The sequence below is a fragment of the Salvelinus sp. IW2-2015 genome, unplaced genomic scaffold (assembly GCF_002910315.2).
Source record: "Salvelinus sp. IW2-2015 unplaced genomic scaffold, ASM291031v2 Un_scaffold8706, whole genome shotgun sequence".
NCBI lineage: Eukaryota > Metazoa > Chordata > Actinopteri > Salmoniformes > Salmonidae > Salvelinus > Salvelinus sp. IW2-2015.
This window is the reverse complement of record NW_019949965.1, coordinates 1-9395: the sequence shown is the minus strand read 5'-3', so window position 1 is coordinate 9395 and position 9395 is coordinate 1. Positions and strand designations below refer to the sequence as shown.

The 9395-nt window shown below is 44.8% G+C and overlaps 2 protein-coding genes across 3 annotated transcripts; one reads left to right on the top strand and one right to left on the bottom strand.

Moving 5' to 3' along the window:
- The first annotated feature begins 6 nt into the window (after positions 1 to 6).
- LOC112079620 (lamin-A-like) lies at positions 7 to 4669 on the top strand. Its single transcript, XM_024145516.2, has 11 exons — positions 7 to 162; positions 628 to 753; positions 1049 to 1222; positions 1456 to 1581; positions 1768 to 1988; positions 2151 to 2487; positions 2702 to 2809; positions 3001 to 3120; positions 3317 to 3373; positions 3725 to 3928; positions 4182 to 4669. The coding sequence occupies exons 2-11, from the start codon at positions 673 to 675 to the stop codon at positions 4215 to 4217; spliced, it is 1464 nt and encodes a 487-aa protein (XP_024001284.2). The 5' UTR covers positions 7 to 162; positions 628 to 672; the 3' UTR covers positions 4218 to 4669.
- Positions 4670 to 6746: 2077 nt separating this feature from the next.
- On the bottom strand, positions 6747 to 9323 carry LOC112079621 (platelet endothelial aggregation receptor 1-like). Of its 2 annotated transcripts, XM_070442390.1 has the most exons (6): positions 9096 to 9323; positions 8803 to 8907; positions 8547 to 8672; positions 8322 to 8384; positions 7854 to 8057; positions 6747 to 7340 (listed from the first exon to the last, which is right to left on the bottom strand). In XM_070442390.1, the coding sequence occupies exons 1-6, from the start codon at positions 9286 to 9288 to the stop codon at positions 7198 to 7200; spliced, it is 834 nt and encodes a 277-aa protein (XP_070298491.1). In that variant the 5' UTR covers positions 9289 to 9323; the 3' UTR covers positions 6747 to 7197. The 2 variants fall into 2 exon arrangements, with proteins under 2 accessions (XP_070298491.1, XP_070298492.1); XM_070442391.1 differs by lacking the exon at positions 8322 to 8384.
- Positions 9324 to 9395: the final 72 nt, after the last annotated feature.

The window sequence follows — 9395 nt, the reverse complement described above, 5'->3', positions numbered from 1 at the left end:
AACAGAAATGGGAAGAAGGAGTCGGACCTGGAGGCAGCTCTGGCCCGGCTGAGGGATCTAGAGGCTCTGTTGAACTCTAAAGATGCCTCTCTGTCCACCGCCCTGGGGGAGAAACGCTCTCTAGATGCTGAGGTCAGGGACCTGAAGGCCCAGCTAGCCAAGGTAAGAGACCAGTGGTAAAGGCCTAATGGATAGCTTTGACAACTCTGAAACATACACATACTGCGTACTCTCTCCTCAGGTACAGGGTTCAAACTGCATATGATTGATAAAAATAAAAAATCTTCCAGTGTATATAAAGAAAAACTATTTACTTACTTTTAAAAACTGTCAATTGTGAATATGACTTTTGGGGCTAGTGCTGTAACAAGGGTCAGTGCATCACCGTGGATCGTTCTCAATGAACTCAGAAATGAATAATATTCCTACGCCACCTTCTGGTCACATCAGTGAACTATAGTTTCACCCAGTCATGTATTGACATCTTACATGCAGCTCCTCTATTCCTCCTCGCCAAAGCGATTTTGATAACTAGACAGTTGATTTCAGATCAACAAATTAGTCATGTTTGATCTAATCTAACAGAACCCTAAAGTTAAACATCAAACTTTAAACTCTGTCCCTTAGCTGGAGACCGGTCTGAGCGACGCTAAGAAGCAGCTTCAGGATGAGATGCTGAGGAGAGTGGACGCTGAGAACCGCCTGCAGACCATCAAGGAAGAACTGCAGTTCCAGAAGAACATCTACGGAGAGGTGAGAAACTCTCCTTTACCTCACTCTTACACCATCTCTCCTTTTCTCCCTTGACCCTTCACTCTGTCTCTTTTTACCTCAAACTTTATTTTTTCTCTTTTCCTTTTTTTTCCTCTGATCTGCTCCTCATCTATCTCACTCTTTTTCTCTCCCTTCTTTTGTTTCCTCTTCTGTCCTCTTCACTAGCCTTGTAAACCAGACTGATGGAACCCTGAGATCAGTCTGTTTTATGAGGTTACCTCTTCACACCCTCTTCTATAACTCAAGTATGCCTGTACCGTCTATCTCCCTGCAGGAGCTGAGGGAGTCCAAGCGCAGGCACGAGTCTCGCATGGTGGAGATTGACAGTGCAGGAACAAAGCAGGATTATGAGAGTAAGCTGGCCGAGGCCCTGATGGAGCTGAGAGCCCAGCATGAGGAGCAGGTCCGCATCTACAAGGAGGAGATCGAAAAGACCTACACCTCCAAGGTAGGGAGCACAACCCACGGGTCCACACTGCCAGCTCAAACGTGGACTAGAAGTAAATCAGTTCAAATCGGTAGTGTTATTTCATTTTAATTTCACTAAGCTGTCCATCCAGTTGAAATCGGTAGTACTGTCCATGCATCATTCAACATCCTTTCATTGGCCCAGTGCCAACCTAGCACAGACACATGTATCAGGGTTTTGTTCTGACCTCTCTGGCCCTGTGTGTGTCTCAGCTGGAGAACGCCCGTCACTCCGCAGACAGGAACAGTACCCTGGTGGGAGCGGCCCACGAGGAGCTGCAGCAGACTCGCGTGCGGATGGAGGGCATGTCCTCCCAGCTCAGCCAGCTGCAGAAACAGGTACGGCTGCACCCTGTCAATCACAGAAGTCTCTTACCATATATCTCCATACTGTGGAGCTCTGACAGCTGTTATCTTAGCTTTAGTGTTGGCTCTAATACAAAGTATTAGCGCAGTTCATCTCATCTCTGTCAAATATGGCACTTTTGGTTGGTCTAACCGGGGTATCAACCCTCTGTGTGTTAGCTGGCGGCGAGGGAGGCCAGGGTGCGTGAGCTGGAGGAGTCCCTGGCCCGGGAGCGGGACATGATGCGCCGGCGCCTGGAGGACAAGGAGAGGGAGATGGGAGACATGCGCATGCGGATGCAGCAACAGCTGGATGAATACCAGGAGCTGCTGGACATCAAACTGGCCCTGGACATGGAGATCAGCGCCTACCGTAAACTGCTGGAGGGAGAGGAGGAGAGGTGAGGAGACATTACAGATATGCACAATACACATCATGCATACACGAACACTGAAAGCCACACACAGACATTTACACACAGACTGAAGTAAATAAACTCATGTAACCTACACACCCACACTAGATTTGTATCAACAATCTTCTTCTCTGCCACCCCCCCCAGACTGCGTCTGTCCCCCAGCCCTCCCCCAACCCGAGTCACCGTGTCCCGTACCACCGGCTCGGGCTCAGCACACACCCATACCACCCGTACCTCGGGCTCAGGACACAGCCACAGCGCCCGAGTGGTCCAGTCCACCAGCAGCACCCGCAACTCCTCAGGCACGGCCAGCGCCAAGAAGAGACGGCTCAATGACAACGACAGCGAGACCTCCAGCCTGGCGGGGGGCGCCGTGACGCGTACACGCATCGCCCAGCAGGCCTCCGCTAGCGGCCGCGTCACCGTGGACGAGGTGGACCTGGAGGGGAAGTACGTCCGCCTCAGCAACAAGGCCAATGAGGTATGGAGTTAATCGGTCAGCTTGACATACAATGGCTGCTTTCTGCTACGATGCGTCGCATTCTTTCCGTTATGGTCAAATGCACAGGTTTTGTAAGGAAGCTACTGTAGTAAAACACCATGTTAGGTTGATGTTGTAAGGACAATCTCTTCTACCTAGTGATTTTAGTTGACGTTGGCTGAAACAGACTTGATGCCTATCTGTTCTCCTTCAGGACCAGCTTCTGGGCCACTGGCAGGTGAAGAGACAGGTGGGAACCAGCACCCCCATCATCTACAAGTTCCCCCCCAAATTCAACCTCAAGGCAGGACAAACCGTCACAGTGAGTAAAACCTTCGTCATGTCTGCACTGTCATCAACTATGCTTGTGTTCAGTTTTTAGTACACCATGTTGAGAGAAGTGTGTATTCTAACAGAGAGCAGCATGTTTGTCACAATGTGGGCTTGTGTGTAAAGTAACTATAGTATGTGATGAGGTCATAACAGACAGTCCTGTACCTCTTCCCTCTGTAGATTTGGGCTTCAGGAGCAGGCGGCACCCACAACCCCCCCTCAGACCTGGTGTGGAAGACCCAGAACTCATGGGGCAGCGGAGACCTGTTCCAAACCACCCTGGTCAGCGCCAATGGAGAGGTGAGAGACACACGTCACATGCACATGTTTGTAGTTGTACCTTCCGATTGTCCCGTTGACTGTTCAGTCTTTCTTTTGGCAACATCATCCCACTTCCTATCCTACATATTTGAATACATGTGAGATTTGGTAAAATACCTTACTCACGTCATTGCCGGTTGACAAACTGACTGTTCTGTGCCTCTATTTCCCATAGGAAATGGCACAGAGGAAAGTTACACGCACCCTGTTCCAGGAAGATGATGACGATGATGTGAGTCTCACTGTTTATGAAAGACACAGGCTCAGGATGATAAATATATTACTCAAACTATACTTGCACTGTGAGGAAGGCTATTGAGCCAAAACGTTGTTCAGGATCCCCTGTTTCAGATGAAAATAGGTTAATTTATGTAGAGTACTTATTTAGTCACCGAACAATGCCAGGGGTGTGCGATGATGCACTTAAATACTTCTCTAAAGGGTGACAAGAAAAATGGAAAGACTTGTATTTACCGTTACTGGGTCCCAGTGCTAAAAAATGTAGGAACCACTGCCTCACAGTGGCTACAGTTAGTATTTACCAGTAATGTTGGAACCTTCTGTTCTCTGTCTCCCTCTGCAGGGCAACCACAGTGCGTGCGGTGTGGACAGTGAGTACAACCTGCGGAGCCGCACGGTGGTCTGTGGCTCGTGTGGCCAGCCATCTGATAAGAGCTGTGCCACCTCAGGGGTGTCCAGCGGCTCCTGCTCCATCAGCAGTGGAGGAGGTCTGCCTGAGGGCCTGATGTCTCCTCTCTTCATAATGGGCAGCAACTCACCCAGACAGGTACTGTAGGACTCCCATCTTTTTGATCATGTATATTGTTTTAACACACATTTTAAGACCCTTAACACACACTATTCCTGTTTCAAAGCACAAACACCCCTCATTCTCTCTCTCTCTCTCTGACACATGTACGCTCATGCGCACAGCAACACTGTTATCCCAGTTTTCCTGTTTCTCCTGCTGTTATAACAACAGACCCTTCCTGTCCCCTCACTTCCTCTAACGCCCTTATGTCACTTCCTGTCTTTCTCAGGGAGGTCCCAGACCGGAGAACTGCTCCATCATGTAAAGCCAGGCAGGCACCACCTCACCTGGACAAGTACCTCCCACACCACACATGGATGGGAGATGCCTTTTTTTAAATTACTTTTTTATTTCCTTTGTTTCATATATGATCTGTCTTATTTTGTATGACATAATCTGCAGGTTAGATTGCCTTTGGTGTTTGGCAAAGGGCTTAGGAGCTGTGTATTCACTTCAGATATATGAGCTTGTATATTCTAGTTATTGCATGTGGGCTGGGCAGATGCTTTCACTGTTTAGGGCCATATCTAGGGAGAGAGGCACAGAAAGCACCTTTAACCATTACAGTGGACTTTGCTCCATAGTGGGCTTTTGCGTCATGTCTAAACTGTCAACACTAAACACGCACAGCAGCAAACCCTGCTATGAATCAGTGGACATGGGGGCTGGAACCAGGGATCTCTGGCCTGGTATTCCAAATACACTACCATAGAATGTCCTGAATATCACTAAATGGAGGTGGAGTTAACCCCCCCTGACCGCTAGAGGATTATGGGGGTTTGTATTAGACTGAGCGATGGGATTGGTCATTCTAAAGCCATAGTTACAAAGAGGAGCTCAAACTTGACACTGCCATCAAGTGGTTTATATTTCTGAACACAAGACAGTAGTTTTTCATGGAATGACATACACACTATATTATTACTCATGAAACAATCAGACAACTATGGTAATATGGATATAGGTTCCAAATTGTGACTTGTTTTCACAGGCTTGAAAGAGGTATGTAGTTGTTAAAGAAAGGAAACCCAAACCAGATGAGCACACACATGGGGAAGACAAAGTACTACTGTATTGTAAAGTTGAGTACGGTCTCGTTTGACCTCTGACCTCACCTTTGTCTTGTATGACAAAACAGTTATGCCACGCTTTTTTGTTTACGTAGTTGTACTGTAGGGCAACTCATCAGATCTAGACACAAAAATATGATTTGTAGGGATTCTTTTGCTTTTTGAATCTGAGATAATTGCCAGATGGATTATAGTAATGTTACTGTAACCTTCTAATGTTGATTTTCCATTTTTAGGTTTGAGGGAATGGCAGCTTGAGAAATAGATGTTCTGGTTTGTCAGACTCTAAAGACAGAAATTGTCTGAGTTGGAAGTGTGTTGATTTAAATGAAAGTACAATGCTTACCTTCTCGTGACAGTAGTGCAACAATGTGTACGTTCTGTAACTTTGTTTGTATCAGGTGTAGTGTCAGAAAGAATGGGTACAGATAGAAAGTAAACCTTGGACAAGTAAGCCTGAGCCTGAATGGCCCGTAGGGGTAGTTGGACTATATGGTATTATCTGGCCAAAAGTTTACTTTATTAATGAACTACACAGTAGGTCAGAAGAGAGTATTTAACTTGAGAAGGAAACCTAAATGAAACTTAAACCATCTATTCCTCATATGATACCAATTTTACATTGACATTCTCTGTATTCATGTATTGTAGTCTTGAAACTATTGTCCAGAGGCCTCTCTCCCACTAACGGATTATAATGGCTGTGTTTTTCTGAGCTTAGTGACTTTTCTTTTGGGCATGTTTATTCTTTTTTTTGGGGGGGGGGGGGCTTCTTATTTCTTTACAACTATGTCAAAAATGAGCTACAATCATCTACAAAGATTTATCCACTGCATATTAATAGAGGCATGTACACTAGTCTGGCAGCCTTTTTATAGGATGTATAAGCAGTAAAGCTTTTCTGAGAATACTTGATACTTTTTGAAACATTTAGTTTTTTTTGTACTTCATACACATTTCTATCACTACCAATTTGGAGAAATTTTGATTATTCTCACTGCCCCAGACATACCTTAGAGAAGCTCAATAATACTTTTTTACTAGACATATATATATATATAATTACTTTTGTCACTTTTCAATATTTCTTTTCTCATCATGTCTCAAGTGCCTTATTGATACCTGCTAGTGATCATTGGAAATTATGTATTTTTTTTTGCATTATGAGGTGTCGATTCCAAAGATATGCGATATTTTGTCTTTAAAGACAATGGAATTTATAGATTTTACAGAGTATGTTGGCTATAGTTGCATATTTGTACAGAAATTGTCCTATAATGCTCAATTGAATTTGTAAGAAATGATTATACCTAATATGGAAAAACCATGCAATCCAGGTAGAATGTATTAGTGATGATTTACCAGCCTTTTCTGTTCGAGATGACACAAGTAAAAATATTTTCCCAACAAATGCCGTCTTGTGGTTGACTTCTTAATAAAATGTAATCTGTGGTTTGATGTGTGATATTAGAGTAGCTACCTGAGCATGAAATACTTCTGAACATGTGCATACAATGTTAAGCCATTTAATGTACATTATATACAACATATTGCATGATTACATTGAAAAACATTCTGAGGAGCTAGCTGTACAAATGTGCTCTGGATTTCCCCTAATTGGAAGCTGACATTCTATTGTCTATAGGGGAGGGGAAAAGGGGCTTGAGAGGACATCATACTAAACTACTGACATCATGGAGATATAAAAATGCCTTTCAATTGCCGTCCCGGTTTATGTAATTCTGGTCAAAAGGCTTGTATGCCAAATCATGTGCTCCAAAAGCCAAGTCCCTTTATCCGCAATATGAAAATAACATTTGAAGGAATCCCAAGTTTGGTCAAACTCGAATGCATGCATGTATGTCCTCAAACTGCGATACTGGCATTCTCAAAGCCTATCCCCACATGCCTTGGCCCTTGAGTCTGGATCACAAGAGTGTAACGGTGGATAAAATGCCACCTTAATCCACCAGGGGGCAGTGTTACTATGTAAACCCACTGACAGAAGCATTGGCATAATCTGCTGTCTTTCTCAGGTTGCCCTGACTGTCACTGCTGCAACTGACTGTTTTGTAGCCTTGAATAACCCCAAGACAACTTCCTACCAATGTTTTTGAATGGCAGTAAAGTTTAAAGTAGTTCTTCTGCGTTGTGATGTTCAGAGTAGGGCTGGTGTCATTGGGGCAGTCTCCTGCGTACGGGAGAGGGTGGGCGTCGGACAGGTGGCAGGTCATAGTGTCCTGGGATGTGGCTGTTCACAGGTAGGTCATAGTGATTATGGGGCTCCTGCTCCAGGACCTGCCCAAGGGAACTGCGCTCTGAAAAATTTGAAATAAACATTATAAGTGTAATTGTCATCTGTCTACTGGAGTTTATATTTCTGATTGTCTTTATGTTTACTCAAATAATGTGAATGGTAAATTAAGGATCATACTATAAAATATACAGTATGATTCTCCTGGCCTAGGAATGAGGTTATTGCTATGGTCAACCCTTTCTCCAGCCCTCATACTGAGACTTTCCAATCCATTCCTGTGGTTTCCTCCCCTCTCCCTTTCCTCACTTGACCTCCTTTCATTTCCATGAAAACAGTACTGCCCATTCAACCATGTGTTACGGAAACCCATCCATCTCATTTGTCTATTTGCACAGTCTAACATTTATTCATTTTTTTTCTGAGTATGCTATGTGAAACCTAAACATTTTACATAGTGATAGAGAATTGTCTGTTTTGTTGTTTTACATGCTAGCATAGCCAGATATTCCGTGTATACTACTGATATAAATTGGAAGGGTCTTGAAGGGTCCTGAGTAACAGTATAGTAACCCACCTCTGCGTAATGTTGCTGTGCTGAATGGTGGAGGGCTGATCTCGGTGTAGGACCTCTCATGGGGCATAGCCGTCCTCATCTCCATGTAGCTGCTCTCAGGAGGGCCGAAGGGTAGGCCGGGCAGGTCTTTAATGGTGGCGTAGGGGTTCTCACTGTTCAGAGAACTGCTGCTAGCTGCCACCCCAGTGTCCTTTAGTTCTGTCACTAACAAGGGGCAGAGTGTAAAAGTTAACAGAGGAGCTGACTGGCTCTGGGTCAGCCAGGTCACATGTAGTTTGTCATCTGGTGATGGGTCAACAGTTCAGGCATGTTTTATGTTAAATATGCCACAAAAGGAAGGCATGTGTGAAAATGGATTGATGGAAATGTTGCCTAGAGTAGTTCTAGAGAAAAGCAAGCATATTTCATGTTAACTTGGAGTTGCTGGAAATGAAAGAGAAAAGGGATATAGGAAGCATGGAAAACTACCTTTGTTGTAATATTTCCCAAGGCTGGCACTGTAGCTATAACTGCGGTCAATGCTGAAAGCTCCTGTAAACATTAAAAAACATTTTGCATAATCTATTTTATTTATAGCAAACTCATAAAAGACAAATATCCTGTCTTGGTATTAAATCAACACCAGGTGATGAAATGGAGGATGAAAGTTGGCAAAGAACGGGCAGTTTGAAACAGGCAGTAAAAAAGACAGACCTGGTTCTTTGCGAGCCTCATGGTGTTTCCAGTCTGCAGGCAAAGTGGCATTGCTCTCCACCCCGAACAGGCCTCTCTCCCTCTCCATGTTCTTCACGTCACAGAAGAGCTGGTTATTGGTGTTCTGTTTGAAAGACACCAATATTAACCAATCAGAAATCATACAGCTCCTCTCAAACGAGCATATCCTGTATAAAGGACACAGGGGTGTAACAGAGTTGACTCGAGACGGAGGTGATGGTAATGACACTTTCCTTGATGGCGCGGTCCTGGTTGTTGGGGACGTGTGGTAGAGGGGGTCTGCTCCCAGTCAATGTGTGATAGCTGGGGTTGTAGTAGTGGTGGTAGCTGTGAGGAACATCTGAGGAGCAAGAAGGGACATGACATCAATAACAAGCACTGTATATAAAATACATTACTGTGTATGAATCCTAACCGAAACTGTAACCTAGCCAGCGCTACAGTATGGATATATTATGTGGTCAAACTATTCGCAAACATTTGTTTTTTAACCTAATCTTTTAAACCAACGCTGTATCAATACAGTACCTGGTATTGCGTATTCGGAGTTGACGGTGCGTGAGGTGGAGAAGGAGACTGTCGGTGTGTTGGCTTGCTTGTCTTTCTGCCGGCGGCGGTAGAGCAGTAGCAGGGCCAGCAGCAGCACCACCAGCATGACCAGCAGCACGATGCCTGCGATGGCCCCCCATGAGTCCCTCTCCCCCGGGGACACGGGCACCATTATACTCACAAAGCGTTCTGTGGAGCACAGAGAACAAGGGTCATCACCGTCACAGGCCCTCCAGTCATCACTGTAACAATGCTTAATGCTGAATAGCCTTAGGTAGA